General features: G+C 37.5%; 1 protein-coding gene across 1 annotated transcript; it reads left to right on the top strand.

The window, feature by feature from the left end:
* Positions 1 to 17929: 17929 nt before the first annotated feature.
* On the top strand, positions 17930 to 18463 carry LOC128060965 (putative teratocarcinoma-derived growth factor 3). The gene has a single exon (XM_052653327.1). The coding sequence runs from the start codon at positions 17930 to 17932 to the stop codon at positions 18461 to 18463; it is 534 nt and encodes a 177-aa protein (XP_052509287.1).
* The last annotated feature ends 7789 nt before the right edge of the window (positions 18464 to 26252 follow it).

Here is a 26252-nt window from a genome sequence, read left to right as displayed (position 1 = left end):
GTCCGTCTAGTCAAGGCTATGGTTTTTCCAGTAGTCATGTATGGATGTGAGAGTTGGACTGTGAAGAAGGCTGAGCGCTGAAGAATTTATGCTTTTGAACTGTGATGTTGGAGAAGACTCTTGAGAGTCCCTTGGACTGCAAGGAGATCCAACCAGTCCATTCTGAAGGAGATCAGTCCTGGGTGTTCTTTGGAAGGAATGATGCTAAAGCTGAAATTCCATTACTTTGGCCACCTCATGAGAAGATTTGACCCATTGGAAAAGACTCTGATGCTGGGAGGGATTGGGGGCAGGAGGAGAAAGGGATGACAGAAGATGAAATGGCTGGATGGCATCACTGACTCGATGGACGTGAGTCTGAGTGAACTCCGGGAGTTGATGATGGACAGGGAGGCCTGGCGTGCTGCGATTCATGTGGTCGCAAAGAGTCGGACATGACTGAGTGACTGAACTGAACTGAACTTTCGTTGGCAAAGCAATGTCTTTGCTTTTTAATACACTATCTATGTTTGTAATAAATTTCTTTCCAAGGAGCAAACACCTTTGCATTTCAGGGCTGCAGTCACTGTCTGCAATGATTTTGGAGCCAAAGAAAATAATGTCTGTCACTGCTTCCATTGTTTCCCCATCTATTTGCCATGAAATGGTGGGAATGGATACCATGATCTTAGTTTTTTGAATGACTTATAAGCCAGATATTTCACTTTCTTCATTTGTCCTTGTCAAGAGGTTCTTCAGTTCCTCTTGCTTTCTGCCATTAGGGAGGCATCATCTACATAAATGAGATTGTTGCTATTTCTCCCAGAATTTTGATTCCAGCTTGTGATTCACCTATCCTGGCATTTCATGTGATGTACTCTGCCTAGAAGCTAAATATGCAGAGTAACAACACACAGCCTTGACATACTTTTTTCTCAATTTTGAACCAGTCTCATGTTTGACAGAATTTTGTCTAATGCACTTTGTTTTTCGTCTGGTTCTAACTGCTATTTCTTAACTTGCATACAAGTTTCTCAGCCTCTCTTACATGCTAAGTCACTCCAGTCATGTCTGACTCTTTGTGACCCTATGGACCATAGCCCACCAGGCTCCTCTGTCCTTGGGATTCTCCAGGCAAGAGTACTGGAGTGGGTTACCATTCCCTTCTCCAAGGAATCTTCCTGACCCAGGGATCGAACCTGTGTCTACTTGTGTCTCTTCCATTAAGAAGCAGGTTCTTGAGCACTAGCGCCACCTGGGAAGCCCATAAGGTGGTCTGGTATTTCCATCCCTTTGTGAATTTTCCAGAGTTTGTTATCATCCACACAGTCAAAGGATTTCTTTTGGTCAGTGAAGCAGAAACAGATGTTTTACTGGAATTTCCTTGTTTTATCTGTAATCTAATGGATGTTTGCAATTTGATCTCTGGTTCCTCTGTCTTTTATAAACCCAACTTGGTTCATGTATTACTGAAATCTAGCTTTAACATTACCATGCTAGCATGTGAAATGAGTGCAATTATATAGTAATTTGAACATCCTTTGGCATTGCCCTTATTTGGTATTGGAATGAAAACTGACATTTTCCAGTCCTGTGGCCACTGTCAAGTTTTCCAAATTTGCTGGCATACTGAGTTCAGCACTTTCACAGCAACATCGTTTGCAAGTTAAAGTAAACGTGCTAGTCACTCAGTTGTGTCCGATTCTTTGCAACCTCTTGGATTAAAACCCACCAAGCTCCTCTGTCCATGGAATTCTCCTGACAAGACTACTGGATTGGGTTGCAATTTCCTTCTTCAAGAGATCTTCCCAACCCAGAGACAGAACCTGGACTCCTGCATTGCAGGTAGATTCTTTACTAGTGGAGGATTCTGAGCCACTGGGGAAGCAATATATTTTAGGATTTAAAATAGCTCAGCTTGAATATCATCATCTCCACCTGCTTTGTTCATAGTAATGCTTCCTAATGTCCACTTGACTTCACATTCCAGGATGTCTGGCTCTAGGTGATTGACCACATCATCGAGGTTATCAGGGTCATTAAGACCTTCTTATATAGTTATTTTGTGTATTCTAGCTTCCTCTTCTTAATATCTTCTGCTTCTGTTAGGTCCTTGCCATTTCTGTCCTTTATTGTGCCCAAATTTGCATGAAATGTTCCCTTTGCATCTCCAATTGTAACGAAGAGATCTCTAGTCTGCTTTATTTATTTATTTATTTAATTCCTTAGGATTTTCTACATTTAACTTCACATAACTTGCAACTGAGACAGTTTTAACCCTTCCTTTCTAATCAGAGGGCATTTTATTTCTTTTTCTGCTTTTATTGAACTGTCTTGAATTTCCAGTACGATATTTAAAAAAACAATGATGAGAATGGACATATGTGTCTGGTTCCCAGTATTAATGAGGATACATCCAATCAGTCATTGTTATTATTTTAAATGATGCTATTTTGTAGATGCTTTTTATCAAGCTGGAGGAACTCTCTTGTATTATTGTCTGCTAAGAATTTTTACCTTGAATGAATATTAAATTCTGTTAAACATTTGTTTTTGCCTCAGTTGATATGAATGTGATGTGAATGTGATTTTTTTCTTATTTAGCCTGTTACTGTGGTGAAGTTCTCTCATTCAACATTCAACCAAAGACGTAGTGAAAGATATAACATCAGAAAATCATGTCTTATGGGTTTTTTCCCTATTTTGCTTCATTCATTCAATGAAATTGTATTCATTTTATTTTTCAATCATGTTCTCAGCATTGAAGTAGCAATTAAACATGACCTCTTTTTCGATTATTTAATTGTAGCAAAATGTTAAGAGCTAAAACATAAATACATATGAGAAGCTATCATAGAAGTTTCTTAAATTCAGTGCCAAGGAACTTTTTACATAAGAAGCATCAGTAAGTTTGTTAAAAATTGCTGATTCATGACCACCAGGGCTGTAAATCATAATCTCTCAGAGTTTGGAATCAGAATGTTTATTAAAAATACTAAGTGAACTGTGAAATACAGAGGAGATAACAAATATTATTTCTTGGTAGTGGGAGAAGTTGGAAATGAGTGATGATAAAGAATAAACTTGAGGATGACTTTACCTGGCTGAGAAAAAAAAGTGAGTGTGAGCATTCCTGTATAGAAGAAACAACATTTGGTAAGACATACAGGCATGAACATGCAAGGTATATTTGAAAATTCCAATTAAATACCCAGGGGAGACAATGGTAACTCATTTTATAAATGAGGAAGTTCAGAAATAATATACCCAATGAGTTCAGTTCAGTCACTCAGTCATGTCCGACTCTTTGCAACCCTATGAACTGCAGAACGCTAGGCCTTCCTGTCCATCACCAACTCCCAGAGTCCACACAAACCCATGTCCATCCAGTCGGTGATGCCATCCAACTATCTCATCTTCTGTTGTCCCCTTCTCCTCCTGCCCTCAATCTTTTCCCGCATCAGGGTCTTTTCCAATGAGTCAGCTCTTCACATCAGGTGGCCAAAGTATTGGAGTTTCAGATTCAACATCAGTCCTTCAAATGAACACTCAGGACTGATCTCCTTTAGCATGGACTGACTGGATCTCCTTGCAGTCCAAGGGACTCTAAAGACTCTTCTGCAACACCACAGTTCAAAAGCATCAATTCTTCAGTTCTCAGCTTTCTTTATAGTCCAACTCTCACATCCATACATGACCGCTGGAAAAACGATAGCCTTGACTAGACGGACCTTAGTCAGCAAAGTAATGTCTCTGCTTTTCAATATGCTGTCTAGATTGGTCATAACTTTCCTTCCAGGGAGTACGCGTCTTTTAATTTCATGGCTGCAGTCACCATCTGCAGTGACTTTGGAGCCCAGAAAAATAAAGTCAGCCACTGTTTCCACTGTTACCCCATCTATCTGCCATGAAGTGATGGGACCAGATGCCATAATCTTTGTTTTCTGAATGTTGAGCTTTAAGCCAACTTTTTCACTCTCCTCTGTCACTTTCATCAAGAGGCTCTTTAGTTCTTCATCTTGTGCCATAAAGGTGCTGTCATCTGCATATCTGAGGCTATTGATATTTCTCCCGGCAATCTTGATTCCAGCTTGTATTTCCTTCAGCTCAGCGTTTCTCATGATGTACTTTGCCTAGAAGTTAATTAAGCAGGGTGACAATATACAGCCTTGACATACACCTTTTCCCATTTGGAACCAGTCTGTTGTTCCATGTCTAGTTCTAATTGCTGCTTCCTGACCTACATACAGGTTTCTCAAGAGGCAGTTCACATGGTCTGGTATGCCCATATACCCAATAGTAAAAGTAAATTCACATGACTAGTTATGAGTGCACTAGAAATAAAACCACTTCTTAAAATTAACTAATGCTTCAGTCTCTCCAAATATTTATGGAACTGTAGTGTTTGAGCTTGAATATTTTCAAAAACACTCTACAATTCTGCAAATGATTGACATAAAATGCAGTGATTCTTTAGGTACTGCAAATTGTCGAATGACAAAGACACATTGAACTACTTAACATTTATTTTTTACAGCCTCAGTATGTACCTGATGTGAAATGGGAAGCTGTTATTTCACTCTAAAACTAGCTTGAAAACATCTCAGCTAGCATGTGCCGCTACAAGTCTAAGAAGCCTGACAAAGTCTTGTTATATCAAATAGACAAATAGTTTAAGGAAATTTTCTAGCCAAAAGTAAGACAGCATCTTGGCATTTCTTCAAAGTTCTTTCTTCAAAAGCATTGTTTCCTTATTTCTTTTTATTATATATCTGCCAAGGTGTTTTCATTAATTTCCACTTCTGACAAGCCTAAGGACAGCTGGGACCCTGCTGGCTTGAAGCTGATGCAGAGACATTTTCACAGAGTGTCATCTGTGTACCACAGTGCTGTAAATCTCAGCATTTCATGATCCCTCCTCCCTGCATTCTCAATGAGCACAGAGGGCAGCAGAAAGCACTCCTGGTGGGGTGATACATTTGAAGTTCTTTGTGAAAAGAAGCAGCTATAGGAAGGGGAAATAAAAGCTGCCAATGTGTAATTATAGCCCCAGAACAGGAACTTGTCCAAAACATGGGATTATCACTCTTCTTTCTCAAACATGTAGTTACAGTGATTGGGGGCTTGGCATAGTACAAGGCTGGCATCAGATTACTCACTGGGGTAATCAAGGGAGAATCAACACTCCCAATGAGGCTCTAATTTACATAATATCTTAGTTTTCACTTTCATTTCTTTCCTGAGTTTTACCAGTTTACATTACATTTCATCTCCTTCTATGGTATTATCACCTTTACCTTTTTTTGGAAATATCATTATTTTCTTTGATTTTATCAAAGTCATGTCTTAAAATATGCATTTATAATCCCTCGTATAATTCATACAGTAAGTATTATTCGAGAGACTTTTGTTATAAATGAGAGCCTAAGCTAGTTTCTTTATGATTACTCGTTTTGAAACAGGATCTCCTTTTTCGTCCTGCTGATTTCTGTAAAGTATTTCAGGTGATGGAGTGCAGGAGTGAAATAGGTCACTATAACAGAGCTCTAATGCAGGACATAATTGTGATTAAGATACTCAGGGCTAAACTTCGGAGACATTTCTTTCATGGTTGCACCCTTGTGAGTCACTTTTCTTTATTATGATTACTACAGTCTTACTGAATAAAGATGTTTTGCAAACTTAGCTGTTTGAAGAGTTTACTGGTTTGCTAATTTATAATATAGTAACAGATGCTAAGCTATCTTATTCAGTAAAATGAAAAAGATATTTTATCTGAAAGTACAGAATCAAGTATCGTTACTTTCAAAATGCTCCGATATTTATAGTGATCATTAAATTTCTGCATGTCAGATATATTTGCACTCATCTATTTTTGTCAATTTAACAAATACTTATTTAAGATTCACCAAAATTAAGCAGGATATAAAATTTATTGTCATGGGAATGGAGGATTCATTTGACTATAAATAGAAACTGGTTTTCACATGTGTAAAATAGCTGAAAAATAGAAATAAAATCTATTTCAGCTTTTTTAGCTTTTAACACTTTCTTCAAATAAAAGCAACTCAGCTTGAAGCCAGTTTTTTTTTTTTTATTAAGAAAGCTTTATTAATTAGAGAGCACATAGTTGGTAAACTTTTTTCACATTTCATTTCAAAGAGGCATAAACTAATCACAGATATAAGAACTTTTTTAAAAGATCATTTTTTAGTAAAATTCTAAAATATTTGAAAATAAATTGAATACCTGGACTAAACCAGGGCATTCTTTTAGAGACAAAGTATCTTTGAAAAAAAAGAAAAAAATTGCCAAAATGCACATAAGATGTAATGGAAAAGTTAAACAAATAATTTCTGTGTAAATAAATTGATAAACCACTGGAAGAAAAAGGAAAACACTAGACCCAAGTTGTATATTCTAATGGTATAAAAACTAATATAATTTTAGCAAAAAGATGTCACCAGTTCACCTAAAGAATATAATGTGACTAACTCAAAAAAGTAAGCCACATTTTGTATTTACTAATAGATTGCTAAAATTCAACATATTTATAAATCAAAGGGGACTATAATTGCATATTGGAGGGTTGAAATGTTAATATTTGGAACATTCAATATTAATATATGACACTACTTTTAATAATATAAGCAATTATTTTCATTGTCAATATTTTTATATATATAAATGTATATATTTTTGCAGATGATATACTTTAAACATTCTTCAGTGAATATCATGTTTGTTAAATATTAAGTGAGATTTGTGTTAGGTGCTCAGAATAGAGAAGAAGGAATCCAAAATGGGTGGTTAGAGGAAGAAACGCCCATGAAAAGAGACAAAGGAAGAAAAAGCCCACAAAACCTTAAGGTCAAGAGTGAAAACCTCCAGAGGGAAAAACAGGCCCAACATGCCCCCTCCCCTGATTGGTCTGGGGTACAAGCCCAGCTTGGCATGGGGCAGAACCAATCAGGTTCCAGGGACCAGGGACCACTAAAGGGAAAAAACAAAGATCATAAAAAGGAAAACCTGAAAAGGGAAAACCTGCAGAAGAAGGTGGGCCACTCCTAAAGGGTTGATCAGCTCTTACATCTCACGAGTGTATCACTCCATCACTTGTTTAATAAATCCTTCCTGCATGAGCTTTCATGGACTGTTGGTTTAAATTTTCATGACTACAAGACAAGGAATTAGGAAGAAACCAATCAGACATAAGTATGCTGAGTGAAAATGTTCAATGCAGATCCAGTAAAGTCTAAGCAGAGAAAAAAACATGGGGGGTACACTGGAAGGAGATGTTGTACTTTTGTCAACAGCTGATAGTTTTTTAGTCAGCAGAGAGAAAGGGAAAAGTGCCTGGAGAGGAAGTATAATCATCTATTTATCAGAGATAAAGGAGTGATATCTTTAATGTAACAAAAATAAAATATTTGGCCTCGGAATTTTAAAGCTTCACCTCATTGAGGTAGGTGATTTATTTCCAATTTTGAATTTTGACCTATTTTTGGACCCTGACTCCTATTTAACGTGTGACTCGAACTCTGCATTCTACAGAGCCCCAGAAAATTTACACACCATAAAGAGTATGCCTCTAGCTCTAATCATTGATTTTATCATCCAATTAGTCTAAAAACCTTAGGCAATGGGGCTTTGGTCCTATCTGTAAGAATTTTAACTTGCGTACTTATTTGGGGGCTCCATTCAATGTTTCTGGTTTACAGTTTTCCATTTCTAATATTAATATTTTTAAAGTGCATTTATCCATACTTAAAATGGTCCCAATGATTTCTAATGTAGGAGTGTGTGTGTGTGTGTGTGTGTGTGTGTGCTGGCTAGGAGGCAGTCTTACATGCATACAGTTTATAATCCAGTAGACAGAAGATGTATTACCTAAAAGATATTAAATGCAAAAGCTGTAAATGAAAAATGCAGAGATTATGAAATTTAAATTATTTGGAGGGTGCCAAGTTATTGTTTAACTATTGCACAAGTCTTATTTCAGAACCAGCCAATATGTTTATTGCATGAGTCCTTCAGAGCAAAAAATGCACTGAAAAGCCATGGTGGGCTAGACAGCAATATTAGGCATTCTTTTATTTGATTGTTTAATAAATTGTTCAAAGCTGATGGTAGCTTAAGTTGAAAAGACAAGCATAGATATGATTCCAAATCTCTAGTAGATTTCCCTGTTAAGAAATACTTGGATTATAATTTGTACAGGATGATGATAAAACATTTATAATGCAACCATGTTGTTCCTTTTCTTCATTAATTTATATAAATCTATAATTATGTTCAAAAATAATCTCCTCTATGAATTCTGTTTAATGAAATTCACATTTTATGAATATTGTGAAGTAAATTGCTAAGCTACAGGTCTACCATTCATTTTCTCCTCTAACAATGATGTAGTCCAGGAAACAAAGCAAGTAATTTAGTCAAACTGATTAATATAATGCTAATGTTAATGATAAACCTTCTAGAAATCAAACTAGTGATATTTTCTACTGGAAGATTCCCTAGGAATGGAATGCTTTAGGAAGATGTACCTACAATATCCAGCAATGTTTATAGTAAACAAGTCTACAGTCAATGGATTTCCAGTGAATGGCTTTCACCTATTCTATGTAAATATCTGAGTGTAAAATGGAGATGCTTAATAATCAAAACAGATTTATTTTTTCTTTGTCGCTAATGTACCTGCATACAGTAATTAGGGTATTTCCTATTCAATGTGAGTAAGAGACATCCAAAGTAGCAAGGACAGTTGACTTGACAATCCCTGAAATCTCTCAACTGTATTTTTTCCTCAGGGTTATCTTAGTAAGGTCTTAGTAAGATCACTGACTTGTGTGAGTGTGATTCCAGTCTTTGTATTTACATCCATTGCTGTTAGAAACTTATTTTCAAATGTACTTAAAAGTGATATATGAAATAAATACTTCTAAAGAGGCTTTTAGGAACTCCTGTTGGCTCAAATGGTAAAGGCAATGAGGGAGACCTGGGTGTGACCCCTGGGTTGGGAAGATCCCCAGGAGGAGGGCATGGCAACGCACTCCAATATTCTTGCCTAGAGAATTCCATGGACTGACGAGCCTGGCAAGATATAGTCCATGGGGTCACAAAAACTAGAATACGACTGAGTGACTAACACACACACGAAGAAGCTTTCAGCATTCAGTTGAAAAAGATGTATCTTTGTGCTAATTGTGTTTAGTTTCCTCTGGAAAATTTGTAGTATTGTATAATGTCCTTTCCTGTGAGTTTCTCTTCCATTTTGATAATATCCATTTCATTTCATTTCACATTCCTTTTTATCTAATGTTACATTGGTTTGGGCATTTGTTGAATTAATTTTTTTTATTATTATTATAACCAAAGCTTTGATATGGAAGCATTTTTTTCCCTTATTTTGTGTCTCTAAAAATTCATTAACATGTGTGAAAGTCAAGATTGAAGTTGAAAGACATACTAGAAACCTGAGACTATTAAAGTGGATTATTTAAACAAAAAGAAAGATTTGGGGAGCTCTGTAAGCTCTGTTTAGTAATTAGAATTACAATAAGTTAAAATAAAGCCTCAGTTTGCTTCTTGAGTGGAAGATGATATCTATGTGGGGACTTTGTAATAATGAAGCCATATATTATGCTCATGTTAAGCAAGACTCACAAAAATGAACTTGTCAATATTCTCCATGTTGATTTGTCAACTCAGTGCAATTCCAATTAAAATCTTAGAAGAGTTATTTGAAAAATAAGATAAACTAATTTTGAACTCATATGAAAAACAAAAGGTCAAGAACTAGACAGATAACTTTCAAAGGAACAGAAAATGGGGGATTTTCTCTTATTAAATGTCAAGAAATTTTTTTTCATAACATGAAGATAAAGTAAATACATACTAAAAAGTATAACAAGATAGAGAAACCTAGAGATTTAATTTATAGTGAAAGTGTGATTCCAGATTACAAAAAGAAAAGGGGATTATAAATAATGGTTTCCAGGACAATTTATGATCAATATGTTGTGTGGATCACAACAAACTGTGGAAAACTATTAAAGAGATGGGAATAGCAGACCACTTTAGCTGCCTCCTTAGAAACTTGTATGCAGGTTAAGAGTCAACACTTAGAAGCGGACATTGAACAATGGACTGGCTCAAAATTGGGAAAGGAGTACATCAAGACTGTATATCATCATCCTGCTTATTTAACTTATATGCAGAGTTCATGCAAAATGCCAGGCTGGATGAAGCACAAGCTGGCACAAGCACAAGATCGCCAGAAGAAATTTCAATAACCTCAGATATGCAGATGACACCACCCTTCTGGCAGAAAGTGAAGAAGAACTAAAGAGCCTCTTGATGAATGTGAAAGAGAAAGAGTGAAAAAGCTGGCTTAAAACTCAACATTCAAAAAGTGAAGGTCATGTCATCCAGTTCCATTACTTCATGGCAAATAGATGGGGAAACAATGGAAACAGTGAGAGACTTTCTTTTCTTGGGCTCCAAAAACACTGCAGATTGTGACTGCAGCCATGAAATTAAAAGATACTTGCTCCTTGGAAGAAAAACTATGACAAACCTAGACAGCATATTAAATAGCAAAGACATTACTTTGCCAACAAAAGTCCATTTAGTCAAAGCTAAATTTTTCCAGTAGTCATGTATGCATGTGAGAGTTGGGCCATAAAGAAGGCTGAGCACTGAAGAACTGAGGCTTTTGAACTGTGGTGTTGGAAGACTCTTGAGAGTTCCTTAGACAGCAAGGAGATCAAACCAGTCAATGCTAAAGGAAATCAACCCTAAATATTCATTGGAAGGACTGATGCTGAAGCTGAAGCTCCAATACTTTGGCCACCTGATGCAAAGAGCTGACTCATTGGAAAAGAATCTGATGCTAGGAAGGATTGAAGGCAGGAGGAATCAGAGAACAAGATGTTTGGATGGCATCACCAATTCAATGGACATGAGTTTAATCAATCTCTGGGAGATGGTGAAGGACAGGAAAGCCTGGCATGCTGCAGGTCATAGGATCTTAAAGACAAGATTGAGTAACTGAACAACAAAAAGAACAATTAGATCTCAATATTGAAAAAAATCATATTTATATCATGCCATGCAAATAATTCAATTTCACGTGGAACAAAGGCATAAAAAGCAAATGACAAAGAAATTAAAAGATACAAGAAAAGAAAGTCTCTTACTGTTTCCATTGTTTCCCCATCTATTTGCCATGAAGTAATGGAACTGGATGCCATGACCTTCACTTTCTGAATGTTGAGTTTTAAGCCAGCTTTTTCACTCTTCCTCTTGCACATTCATCAAGAGGCTCTTTAGTTCTTCTTCACTTTCTGCCAGAAGGGTGGTGTCATCTGCATATCTGAGCTTTGCAAAAGCAAAGACATAGAAAGAAAATGCTTTTGTTCTCATCAAAGGATAAAATGGCCATAATAAAAATGATGGAAAATATCAGGGATTGGCAAAAATGTGAAGAAATTCAAACCCTCAAATCCTCATATTTGCTGGTGCAATAAAGTAGTATGAAACATAAAATTGATGCAGCTGATTTAGGAAATGGTCTTAGCAGTCCCTCAGAATTTAAACATATATGTACCACATGATCAAGAAATTCCACTCTTGGGGATACATATACAAGTAAGTTGAAAATATACATCCACACAAATACTTGCACATGAACAGTCATAGAATTATTATATATGATAACCAAAAAAGTCACAATTATCTATCAGCTGATGAATGGGCAAACACAAGTGTCATATCCTTAAAATGTAATATTAGTCATCCATAAAAAAGAATTGAATACTGATACATGCTACAATATGGATTAATTCCAAAAACATGCTAAATGAAAAAAAAAAAAAAAAAAACAGACACAAGAGCTTCATTTATTGTATTATCCCATTTATATGAAACGTTCAGAATAGGCAAATTCACAGACAGAGAAAGTGTACTGTGAATGTTAATGGGTATGGCCACCCTTTTGAGGGTGATTAAAATGTTCTAATGGGCTTCCCTGGTGGCTCACACAGTAAAGAATTCACCTGAAACACGGGTGAATGACCTGGGTTCATTCCTTGGATTGGGAAGATTAGCTGGATAAGGGCATGGTGACCCACTTCAGTATTCTTACCTGGAGAATCCCCATGGACAGAGAAGCCTGGTGGGCTACAGTCCATGGAGTCACAAAGAGTTTGACATGACTGAGTGACTAAGCATTAAGCAAAAAAAAAAAAAAGTTCTAAAAATAGAAAATGGTCATGACTGTGGTGCATTACTGTGAAGGTTCAATATTATATGCTTTCTTGACATCTGAAATGAAGGGGACGTTGTGAGTCTAGTCACTGAACTGTAAGCCATCCTCCACAACCTACTCTTGTGAATAAGGTCCCCTATGCATACAACACCCATCATCACAGACACAAGGCAAAATTCTTCATATACTTGACTAGCAGGTTGCAGTTCCTTGGTAGTCTGTGGAATTATTTAAAAAAAAAAAAATCTTTCTGTGGAAACCAAGGATCCTTCTACCCTCCTGATTTGGCAAAGCTTGCCTCTCACAGTCCCTGCTCCGTCTCTGTGTTTCTGAGCACAATTTCTTTGTGACCCAATGTGGCATACTATGTCCTCCCCCTTGAAGTTTGAGTATGTGAGATTAATAAACTGATATCAGTTTCATCTACTTAGTTTCAGGTGTCATGTGTTTGGCAATCTCCATATCTCAAGGGTGAAACTATCTCTATCACCCAAGGGATGAAGAGCCAGCAATCAAAATATGGTTGTATGCTTTTGTGAATATACAATATAAAACTATTGCACACTCTAATATAATAAATTTTATGGTAAGTAAATTATAACTCATGTTTTAAAAAATTAAAGAAATCTTCATAACACACAACATTATGTTATATACAGGCCATATAACAAAATTCTACAAATCAATAAGCAAAACTCCAATAGTCCCGTATAAGACATTTTGCATAAGGGAAAAAAAAAAAACATAAATAAAATGCAATAGCCCATAAACAGGTTGAAACTAGTAAGTGATCAAGAGAATACAAATTAAGGCAAACTGAAATGAAATACAGGTACTCAGTTAATCTGAAATTAAGGATATCATTGATTGCCAACTGTTGGCAAAATCTGAACAACAATAGCTATTACCTACAATTTATAGAAGGAAACATGGTGCAACAATCTGGAACAAATGTGCATAGACTGAAGTTATTTGGTGTAAACTTAATTGCAGTTTTCATATTGTTGAAATTTTCAGTTTAATATTGAAATATATTCTAAGATAAATGTGGTTATGTTATATATAATTTTATTGCACATTTCTTGTTTTATGTTTTTTTCCTAATGACTTATTACTTACTGTTCATTTTATATTTATTTTAGACTTTGGAAATGAGGTTAGATAAAAGGAAATTCAAGTAATTTTCTTATTCTAGTTCAAAATGAATTGTAAAGCAGCAGAGACAACTCAAAACATCAACAACACCTTTGGCACAGGAACTGCTAAAAAATGTACAGTGCAGTGGTAGTTCAAGAAGTTTTGCAAAGGAGACAAGAGCCTTGACGATGTGGGGCATAGTCAACCAACAGAAGTTGACAATGACAAACTGAGAGCCATTGTTGAAGTTGATCCTCTTGCAACTAGATGAAAAGTTGCTGAAGAACTCAACGTCAACCATTCTAGTTATTTGAAGCAAACTAGAAAGGTGAAAAAGCTCAATAACTGAGTGCCTTATGAAGTGAAAGTGAAAGCCACTCAGTCTTGTCCAACTCCTTGCCACCCTATAGACTATACAGTCCATGGAATTCTTCAGGCCAGAATATTGGAGTGGTTAGCTGTTCCCTTCTCTAGAGAATCTTTCCAACCCAGGGATCAAACCCAGGTCTCCCACATTGCAGATAGATTCTTTATCAGCTGAGCCACCAGGCAAGCCCCAAAACTGACCACATATCAAAAAAATTGTCATTTTGAAGAGTCATCTTCTCTTATTCTACTCAACAACAATGAATCATTTTTTGATTGGGTTGTGACATGCAACAAAAAGTGGACTGTATACTATCACCAGCCATGACAAGCTCAGTGGTTGGACAGAGAAGAAACTCCAAAGCTCTTCCAAAACCAAACCTGTACCAAAAAAAGGACTTGATCACTGTTTGGTGGTCTGCTGCTCATCTGACCTGCTACAGCTTATCCTGGAGAAACCATTACATCTGAGAAGTATGCTCAGCAAATCGATGAGATGCACCAAAAATTGCAACGCTTTCATCCAGGATTGGCCAAAAGAAAGGGCCGAATTCTTCTCCACAATAATGCCTGACCACACATCACACAACGAATGTTGCAAAAGTTGAATGAATTGGGCTACACAGTTTTGCCACTTCCACCATATTCACCTGACCTCTCACAAACTGACTACAACTTCTTTAAGCATCTTGACAACTTTTTGCAGGAAAAACACTTCCACAATCAGCAGCAGGTAGAAAATGTTGTCTGAGAATTCAGTGAATCCTGAAGCATAGATTTATGTTACATGAATAAGCAAACTTAGTTCTCATTGGTAAAAATGTGTTGATTTAGATTTATAAAGATATGTTTAAGCCTAATTACAATAATTTAAAATTCACAATCTGAAACCACAGTTATATTTTCACCAACCTTAATATAATTGCATAAATCAGCTAAACCATAATTAAGGAAAACCATGCTTATGTACATATACAAGAATGTGCATAGCAGATTGTAAGATTAATAATAATAAAGAGGAAAACCAAAAGTGAAAACAATTAATACATAGTTCACTCATACCATATAGCATCACACAATAGGTAAAATTGATGAAGCAATGTTACACATAGGAAGAGAAAACATACACATAAGATTCAGTGTTATCAATAAAAAACAGATAGATTGAATGCTAAGTCCATGGATGCATGTTTTGTTTTACAACCTATGTAAGTAAAAATATTTTCTTTGGTATGCCTATCAAGCTCCTCTGTCCATGGAATTCTCCAGGCAAGAATACTGGAGTTGGTTGCCATTTCCTTCTCCAGGGGATCTTCCCGACCCAGGGATCAAACCCGGGTTTCCCGCATTGGAGGCAGACACTTTAACCTCTGAGGCACCAGGGAAGCCCAAGTAAAAATATTTTCTTTGGTATATATCAAATTAAATAATTATTCCTAAAACCGAGAGAAAACAAAACGAAGGCACTGAGTATATATAACTTGAGAAATTTTGCTTGAGAACAAAATAAATATAACTTGAGAAACTGACTTGAGAAAATGAATGAACACTATTTGGGAAGTAGCATTGACTTTGCGCTGTGCTGTGCTATGCTGTGCTTAGTTGCCTAGTCACGTCCAACTCTTTGCAACCTCATGGACAGTAGCCCAACAGGCTCCTCTGTCCATGGGGATTCTCCCGGCAAGAATACTGGAGTGGGTTGCCATTCCCTCCTCCAGGGGATCGAAACCAGGTCTCTCACATTGCAGGTGGATTCTTTACCATGTGAGCCACCAGGGAAGCCCACAGTACTATGTGTGGAATAGGCAACTAGCAGAAAGCTACTATATAACACAGGGAACCCAGCCTGGCACTCTATGACAAACTAGAGGGGTGGGATGGGAGGAGAGAGGGAGGCTCTAGAGGAAGGGGATATAATTATGACTTACTTGCTTTGTTGTATGACAGAAACCAACACAAAATTGTAAGGCAATTATCTTCTACTTTAAAAATAACATTTGTAATCCACATTTTTAAAAGATGATAAACATTACTACATGTTATACTCTGATTGAAATAATGTAACAGGAAGAAAAAACTGATGATGCAGGAGAGAAAGATACTAATTAGTAAGTGTTTTTTTGTTTTTTTTTTTTTTTTGTTTTTTTAAGTAGGGTAGAATGAATAGGAGTAGTTCATAGAAACAGGAATATTATATCCATTGAAACTGAAATGAAAATATGGTGTAATGACTAAAGCAGATACTAAAGCAGGATGGAAGCCTGGTGGTTGTCTTCTGATTGTTTCTATTCTATCTGCAAAATTGAAAGCAAAGTCACCAGCAGATATAAAGCCAATGCAAGGAAATGGGGTAATTTTTAGGAAAACAATTGTATGGAAGAATTGTCTAAGACTGGAGGATAGTAACTGTCTAGGGAAATTAAAGCACTTAGCCCTAAGGCAACTTTTTTTTTTTTTTTTTAAAGAGAGATTTGTCACCATAACTGTGGGGATCTTTTCAGCCTGTTTGATCATAATCCAAACTCAAAGTACCAAGGTATTTATTCTCATCCCATCCCCCACCCCCACTCTCTGGGGAAAATTCCAGTGTTTTGCTAAAAAAAACAGATGCACCATCTATTAACCAGCTCATTCCAGTCCAATACTAGCTGGTCAAACACTTATGATACACTCACTGGGGTCTGTAGATGGAGAGATTTAAAGATGATAATAGATGCCTAGATTTATCCTTTTAAATGAATGAGATTACAACGGTGAATAAAGGGTGGACAGATATAAAAAAAGAAACATGTATGCAATTATTTACATATAGTCTATTTCGGACTACTGTTGTTCCCGTTTGTGGGAATTTATCTACAGCAAAGTCCCTTGTGACAATTTTAGGAAGCACAAGGTATGTTTAATAAGTGATTATGAACAATCTTTTTAGATTTTGTGTGGCATTGCCACTTATGCTCTCTTCTCATGCCTCACTTCAGTTTCTAGGGGTTCCCCTGCATTTACTAGGTAGTAAGAGAGTTGTCTGGGGCCTTGTTGCTATGTTTTGCTAGATCCACAAGATAACTCTTTTTACAGCTTAATATGCTTGGCACATTGGCTGCCGAAACTCTGGTATACTGAGTTACAATGTGAAAAATAATGTTTCTCCTCACTCTTTATTATATCATGCTAAGACTGTAAATAAAACCATGCTATATGGGTCTTAAATAGTTTTTAGTGAAACGGAACTTTCACTTTTATTTAAATTCCCAGCCCAACTCTCTTTAAAGCAGTGAGATTCGGCATAAATTCTAATTATGCTGGGGATGGAAATGAGACTAATTTGAGAAGAACATCGCATGCTGTGTCCAGAATGACCCTTATCTCACACTAACAAAATCTGTTACTGTCATACTTGAAATGCTTAATGTTCTTCCTGTGGAAAGAATGTTCTCATGGAGGTTGACCTAGACTATTTCTATTCCACTGTGGGTACAACTTAAGTCCAGGCTAAATCTTCAGCAAAACAACGTTTCGTCTTTGATTTCTCACAATTGATTCTTGGTATTTCATTCTGTAATATTGATCTTGATGCTGCAACACTTACTGTAGTAGCCAGAGAAGATATATTCGGTCTTCCACTGCCTTTGCTATCGTTCTGGAACCCTCCCTATTTTTCAGAGATGTCTGACTTTAGTCTGGTAAACAGAATTACTGAAATAAATGGCAATACTGGGGAAAATTTAAGTGTGTTGGAAGGTCACTCTCACATCCTAGCCATTTATCTGTCTGCTCACATTTTGATATTTCAAACCTATTCACTTAAGGCTTCTAAGTCAAGTAAGGAAAAACATGAACAATTAAAGAGCAAAACAGTCTACTGGGTGAAGTGGAGGATACAAAGATAATTATGTTGTAGTCCCTGAACACAGCAGATCACAAGCTAATGATGAATGAAATTATGTAACAAATAACTTGGAGAGGAGTCCCCTAGTTTCACCAGACAACCCAACTTCTGTTTCTAAGAACTTTGGGGGAAAGCATATTTCTCATCTGGGATATTTTTCTTTTAAAATGCTCTTTTTCACGTCAAGAAATTAACATTTTCCTTTTGGTGTTTTGGCAATGAATTAAAGCCAGGTTAATTTTTTTTTTTTTCCTTCTAAATTGTTAGGGGCCACAGACCAGAGGAAGATGGAGCGCTTCTCTTACAGTGTGATTTTGATCATGGCCTTTTCCAGAGCACTTGAACTGGGATTAGTCGCTGGATTGGGCGCCCTTAAACTTGCCCGCCCATCACAGAGAGAGCTGGCCTTCAGAGACGATGGCCTTTGGCCCCAAGAGGAGCCTGCAATTCATCACCAGCCTTCCCAGTTTGTAGCATCCATGGGAATCCAAAAGAATAAGGAGCTGAACAGAACCTGCTGTTTGAATGGGGGAACCTGCATGCAGGGGTCCTTTTATGCCTGCCCTCCCTCTTTCTATGGATGCAACTGTGAGCATGACTCTCACAAAGAGAACTGTGGGTCTGTGCCCCATGCCAGGAAGTGTTCCATGTGTAAATGCTGGCATGGCCAGCTTTGCTGCTTCCCTCAGTCATTTCTACCTGGTTGTGATGGCCATGTGATGGATGAGCACCTCACAGCTTCCAGGACTCCAGAATTAACATTGTCTGCATGTGCTCTTATGCTATCTGGCATCTGCCTTGCTATACAAAGTTATTATTAACCCACATTTGTTTTCAACATTTGTCATGCAGATTTCATGACCTGTAAAGGCTGTCTCTCTAATGTCCCAACTGGGAGATGATAATTTGTTAGTTGCCTTGAAATAGTGAATAGATTTCCCTGTGGTCCCTAAAAAAATTTCCTTAAAGCACCAATTACTTTCCTCTGCCCTGCCCTCTCCAAAAAACTAATTTAAAAAAAAAAAAAAAGAGTAAGCCATATCTTGTGCCCAACTCCTGTGTTTCTGATACATGTAACTGCCAAGGGCTTACAAATAATTTTCTTTAAACAGTTGAATTCTATATTCAGATTATTAAAGGTTACTCTCAATGTGGAACTGAGCATAAAGCTTTGAATGGACTTGATTGACATCAGTTAAGATAGTATCTTGGAAAGGAAGGACCTGTAAGGGGAGCAGAGGATAAGGGAGGGGGCAGATATCCATGGTGAGAGACAGGGTGCTAGAGTAATGGAGGTGTACCTGTATCCTGGGTAACTAAGTAGAAAAGTGGGAGCAAATGGGACAGATTTGAGAAAATAAAATTAATGTCATGGTTGATCTGGTGGCTACAGAGAAGCAAGTTAAAAGGCTAAGTTGAAGGGCAAGCTTCTATCATCTATAAGAAGCTGTATGAGACAAGGGCACTTGTTTTCTGAAGGATTTGTAAAAAGAATAAAGTCTCCTTTAAAAAAAACTATCTAAATTCCCCAGATATATAAAGATTGCTTAATACATTATGATTTCTCTATTCTATGCAATTATATCAATGGTGGTAAAAGAAAATGTTCACAGTATGTTTAGTTGTAAGCCAGTGATAAAACCATATATTGTAAAGCCAATTTAAAAAATATGTATCTATTCTGTCCAGTAAAAATGGAAATTACATTGAAAAAAAAATTAATAACTTGGGAAAGCAGACTGAAATATGCCAGAAGCACAGACCAAATGTAACTGCAAAATAGTGTTCAGTTCAGTTCAGTTCAGTCGCTCAGCCATGTCCAACTCTTTGCGATCCCATGAACTGCAAAACACCAGGCCTCCCTGGCCATCACCAACTCCCAGAGTTTACCCAAACCCATGTCCATCCAGTTGGTGATGTCATCCAACCATCTCATCCTCTGTTGTCCGCTTCTTCTCCTGCTCTCAATCTTTCCCATTATCAGGGTCTTCTCAAATGAGTCAGCTCTTCACATCAGGTGGCCAAAGTATTGGAGTTTCAGCTTCAACATCAGTCCTTCCAATGAACACCCAGGACCGATCTCCTTTAAGATGGACTGGTTGGACTCCTTAGGATAGACTCCTTTAGGATATCCTTGCAGTCCAAGGGACTCTCAAGAGTCTTCTCCAACACCAGAGTTCAAAAGCATCAACTTTTCAGCTCTCAGCTTTCTTTATAGAAAACTCTCACATCCATACCTGACCACTGGAAAAAGCATAGCCTTGACTAGATGGACCTTTGTTGGCAAAGTAATGTCTCTGTTTTTGAATATGCTGTCTAGATTGGTCATAACTTTCCTTCCAAGGAGCAAGTCTCTTTTAATTTCATGGCTGCAATCAACATCTGCAGTGATTTTGGAGCACAGAAAAATAAAGTCAGCCACTGTTTCCTCATCTATTTGTCACGAAGTGATGGGAACAGATGCCATGATTTAGTTTTTTGAATGTTGAGCTTTAAGCCAACTTTTCACTCTCCTCTTTCACTTTCATCAAGAGGTTCTTTAGTTCTTCACTTTCTGCCATAAGGGTGGTGTCACCTACATATGTGAGGTTATTGATATTTCTCCCGGCAATCTTGATTCCAGCTTGTGCTTCTTCCAGCCCAGCATTTCTCATGATGTACTCTGCCTAGATGTTAAATAAGCAGGGTGACAATATACAGCTTTGATGTACTCCTTTTCCTATTTGGAACCAGTCTGTTGTTCCATGTCCAGTTCTAACTGCTGCTTCCTGACCTGCAAATGGGTTTCTCAAGAGGAAGGTCAGGTGGTCTGGTATTCCCATCTCTTTCAGAATTTTCCACAGTTTATTGTGGAAATAGTGTAGGAAAGATTAATTTCATTGGTTCAGACTCCAGGAGTTTTATACAGATATCTAAAAATAAATACTCTTTAGTTAGCATCCACCATAATATGTATGGATGTGAGAGTTTGACTATGAAGAAGGCTGAGCGCTGAAGAATTGATGCTTTTCAACTGTGGTTTTGGAAAAGACTCTTGAGAGTCCCTTGGACTATAAGGAGATCCAACCAGTCCATTCTGAAGGAGATAAGCCCTGGGATTTCTTTGGAAGGAATGAGGCTAAAGCTGAAACTCCAGTACTTTGGCCACCTCATGCGAAGAGTTGACCCATTGGAAAAGACTCTGATGCTGGGAGAAATTGGGGGCAGGAGGAGAAGGGGACGACAGAGGATAAGATGGCTGGATGGCATCACTGACTCAATGGACATGAGTCTGAGTGCAATCGGGGAGATGGTGATGGACAGGGAGGCCTGGCGTGCTGCGATTCATGGGGTCACAAAGAGTCAGACACGACTGAGCGACTAAACTGAACTGAACTGATAGTCCAGAATTATGATGCTACCTCTTTTAGTAAGTGGAAACAATGCAGTTTGTCTTGTATTTGTTTAGTCGCTAAGTCATATCTAACTCTTTGCAACCCAGTGGACTGTAGCCCATCAGATTCCTCTGTCCATGGTATTTTCCAGTCAAGAATACTGGAGTGTGTTGCCATTGTTTTCTCCACGGGATCTTCCCAACCCAGGGAGTGAACCTGTGTCTCATGCATTGACGGCAGATTCTTCACCACTGAGCTACCAGGAAAGCTCAAAGGTGTAGTTGCAAACTCTTAAAACTTAAAGCATTCCTTTTTATGCTTTACACATACACACACACAAAAGTGAAAGTGTTAGTCACTCAGCAGTGTCCAGCTCTTTGTGATGCCAAGGACTGAAGCACACCAAGCTCCTCCGTCCAAGGGATTTGCCAGGCAAGAATACATGACTGGGTTACCATGCCCTATCCAAAGGACCTTCCTGATGCAGGGATTGAACCTATGGCCTCTTGAATTGCAGGCTGATTCTTTACCACCTCAGCCACCGTAGAATCTGCCTGCAATGCAAGAGGCCACAGGTTCAATCCCTGGATCAGGAAGATCCCTTAGATAGAGCATGGCAACCCACTCATGTATTCTTGCCTGGCAAATCCCTTTGACAGAGGAGTCTGGTGGGCTTCACTACTTGGCATCACAAAGAGTTGGACACTACTGAGTGACTAATGTATTATTCACACATATATACACACACATATATCATTGTGTTCAGTCACTAGGTCGCTCTGACTCTTTGTGACTTTATAATGCACCACTCCAGGCTTCCCTGTCCTACACTATTTCCTAGAATTTGTTCAAGTCCGTGTCCATTGAGTCAGTGATAATATATAACCATCTCATCTTCTGCCACCCACTTCTCTTGCCTTAAATCTTTCCCAGCATCAGGGTCTTTTCCAGAGTCAGCTCTACTCACCAGGTGGCCAGAATATAGGAGCTTCACCTTTAGCATTAGTCCTTCCAGTGAATATTCAGGGTTGATTTCCTATAGGGCTGACTGGTTTGATCTCCTTGCAGTCCAAAGGACTCTCAAGCATCCCCTCCAGCACCACAATTTGAAAGCATCAATACTTTGACATTCAGCCTTTTTTATGGTCCAAATCTGACATCTGTACACGACTACTGAAAAAAAAAGATAGCTTTGACTATCTGGACCTTTGTCAGCAAACTAATGTCTTTGCTTTTTAATATGCTGTCAAGTTTTGTTATAGCTTTCCTTCCAAGAAGCAAGTGTCTTTTAATTTCATGGCTGCACAGTTATTTTGGAGCCCAAGAAAAGAAAACCTGTTACTGTTTCCACTTCCACTTCATGGATCACGGCCTTGTCATGGCAAAGGTGTTCATGTAACTCAATGATGCTATGAGTCATGCCATGCTGGGCCACCCAAGATGGCTGGATCATAGTGGAGAGTTCTGTCAAAACATGGCCCACAGGAAGAGGGAATGGCAAACAACTTCCGTATTCTTGCCACAAGAAATCCATGAGTAGTATGAAAATTGAAAAGGATATGACACTGAAAGATGATTCCTTCAGGTTAGAAGGACATGCTACTGGGGAAGAACAGAAGACAATTACTAATAGCTCTAGGAAGAATGAAGTGGCTGAGACAAAGTGTTAACACTCAACTGTGGATGTAGCTAGTTGTGAAAATAGTGTCCAGTGCTGTAAAGAACAATATTGGACCATAGGAACCTGGTCTATGAATCAAGCTAAATTGGACATACTTAAGCAGGAAATGGCAAGAGTGAACATCAACATCTTAGAAATCAGTGAAATAAAATGGATAGAAATAGGTGAATTTAATTCAGATGACCATACCTGTGGGCAAGATTCCCTTAGAAGAAATGGAGTAGCCCTCATAGTCAACAAAATACTTTGAAATGCAATACTTGAGTACAATCTCAAAAATTATACAATGATCTCAGGTTATTTCCAAGACAAAGCATTCACTATCACAGTAATCCAAGTCTCTGCCATAACCACTGATGCTGAAGAAGATGAAATTGACCAGTTATAAGATGACCTTCTAGAACTAACACCAAAAAAAAAAAAAAAAGTCCTTTCCATCATAGGGGATTAGAAACAAAAAGTAGGAAATCAAGAAATGCCTGGTATTACAGGCAAATTTGGCCTTGGAGTACAAAATGAAGAAGGGAAAAGGCTAACAGAATTTTGCCAAGAGAACACACTGGTCATAGAAAACATCTATTTCTAACAACACAAGAGACTGTTCTACCCATGGACATCACCAAATGGTCAATACCGAAATCAGATTAATTATATTCTTTGCAGCTGAATATAGAGAAGTTCTTTGGAAGGAATGATGCTAAAGCTGAAACTCCAATACTTTGGCCATCTCATGCAAAGAGTTGACTCATTGGAAAAGACTCTGATGCTGGGAGGGACTGGGGGCAGGAGGAGAAGGGGCTGACAGAGGATGAGATGGCTGGATGGCATCACTGACTCGATGGACGTGAGTCTGACTGAAGTTCGGGTGTTGGTGATGGACAGGGAGGCCTGGCATGCTGCAATTCATGGGGTCGCAAAGAGTCGGACACAACTGAGTGACTGAACTGAACTGAACTGATAGAGAAGTTCTACACCATTAGCAAAAATAAGACCGGGAGCTGATTGTGGCTCAAATCACCAACTCCTCACTTCAAAATGCAGGCTTAAATTGAAGAAAGTAGGGAAAACCACCAGGCCATTCTTGTATGACCTGAATCAAATCCCTTATGATTATACAGTGGAGGTGATGAATTGATTCAAGGGACTAGATCTGATAAACAGAGTACCTGAAGAACTATGGACAGAAGCTAGTAACATGCTACAGAGGGCACTGACCCAAATCATCCTAAAGAAAAAGTAATGCAAGAAGGCAAAGTAGTTGTCTGAGGAGGCTTTACAAATAGCTGAGGAAACAAGAAATGTACCAAGAAAGGAAGAAAGGGAAAGATATACGCAGCTGAATTCAGAGTTCCAGAGAATAGAAAGGAGAGATAAGAAAGCCTTCTAAAGTGAACAATGCAAAGAAATAGAGGAAAACAATAGAATGGGAAAGACTAGAAATCTTTTCAAGAAACTTGGAGATATTAAGGGAACATTTCATGTAAATATGGGCAAGATAAAGAATAGAAGCAGCAAGGACCTAACAGAGGCAGAAAAAATTAAGAAGAGGTGGCAAAATACACAGAAGAACTATACACAAAAGATTTTAATGACCCAGATAACCACAATGGTATGGCCAATCACTTAGAGCCAGACATCTTGGAGTGTGAAGTCAAGTGGGCCTTAGGAAGCATTACTATGAACAAAGCTAGTGGAGGTGATGGAATTCCAGTTGAGCTATTTCAAATCCTAAAAGATGATACTGTTAATGTACTATGCCCAATATGCCAGCAAATTTGGAAAACTCAGCAGTGATCCCAGGACTGGAAAAGGTCAGTTTTCATTCCCATCTCAAAGAAAGGCAGAGTCACAGAATGTTCAAACTATTGGACAATTGTGCTCTTTCCCATGCTAGTAAATTTATATGCAAAATCCTTCAAGTTAAGCTTTAGCAGTACATCTACTGAGAGCTTCAAGATGTATAAGCTGGGTATAGAAAAAGTAGAGGAACCAGAGATCAAATTGTCAACATCCATTGGATCATAGAGAAAGCAAGTTAATTTCAGGAAAACATCTACTTCTTCTTCATTGACTACTAGAAAGTCTTTGACTGTATGAATCACAACGAGCTGTGGGAAATTTTTGAAGAGACGGGAATACAAGACCATCTTATCTATCTCCTCGAAAACTTATATGTGGGTCAGAAGCAACAGTTAGAACCTTACATGGAACTTACTGGTTCAAAACTGGGAAATGAGTATGACAAGGCTAGATGCTTGGCTCAATGAGTTGTAATCTGTAATCAAGATTGCTGGGGGAAATATAAAAAATCTCAGATATGCAGATGATACCGTTCTAATGGCTGAAAGAGATGAGGAACTTAAGAGTCTCTTTATGAGAGTGAAATAGGAGAGTGAAAAAGCTGGCTTATAATTCAAAATTAAAATAATTAGATCATGGCATCTGGTACCATCACTTCATATCAAATAGAAGGGTAAAACAATAGAAGCAATGCAAATATATATGTACACTATGTATGCTCTTATTGTTATTTTTTTCTGTGAGTATGTAGAGATGAGGAATACAATGATAATGTTACTTGATTCCACAAACTTGAATCATGCCAAGGACTTATATGTTCACTATCAGGGTAAAAGCTAGCACAATGAAAAAGACAAAAATAATGTCTTTTAGTATCATTATGAAAATTGTTGTCATTGCAGTCTCATGGAATTTTCTCTGAGCTGCCTAGGAGTCTGTAGACACACTTTAAAAGCTATTTGTCTGTGTAACCATTTTATGTTACATTCTTTGATAATAATCTTAGAGAAGAAATCTTAACCTCAACCAAGTGCTGAGGAAGCTTGTACTGTTTCCAGAAAGGAGACAGTGTAATAGATGATATATTGACAGAAAAATCTAGGTTTGAATTCTTTCCAAGGAACTTAGCAGATCTATGACTTTAGGTAAAGTATTAAATCTTATCTGTTGCTTTTCCCTCATCACTAAGACAAATTTTAAGGGATTATATGAGACTAAAATGAGACTACAAATAAATGCACTCATTGGCACACAGTATCTGGCATATAGAAAATGCCTGATAGATTGTGCTTTCTATTACTTTGTTGTTGTCAACAAGGCAAGTCATTAATGGTATTGTGTAAGTCTTGATCCTTCTATCCCACATTTAGTTAGATTAATTATAGATGAATGTAGCTTTCATTAAAAGCTACATTTTAACTTATGGGCCATGGTGGATGATTTACTCTAAAGATAATATCACTAGAGAACTAATGCAGGTAGAATTTGTATCATTCGACTGTTTTGAAAATAAGAATAGTACAGCATTTCATCACTGTTCATCCTTGTCTTCCATCATCATTTCAATAATTGACTTTCATGCGTGAGTCATTATAACTTAAGTCAGAATAAAATCCCACAGGAGTTGGTAGAACTAATTAGCAAATCTGTGACACAACAAAAGAATAATGGAAGAGAAAAGCACTTTTTTATTTTAGGAAAACTCAACATATAAAAATGATTCAACTGCTATAAGAATTCAAGGAAAATTGAATT

Source organism: Budorcas taxicolor, chromosome 15 (assembly GCF_023091745.1).
Source record: "Budorcas taxicolor isolate Tak-1 chromosome 15, Takin1.1, whole genome shotgun sequence".
Taxonomy (NCBI): domain Eukaryota; kingdom Metazoa; phylum Chordata; class Mammalia; order Artiodactyla; family Bovidae; genus Budorcas; species Budorcas taxicolor.
Note: the sequence above shows the minus strand (reverse complement) of the source record. Positions and strands in the feature narration are given on the sequence as shown.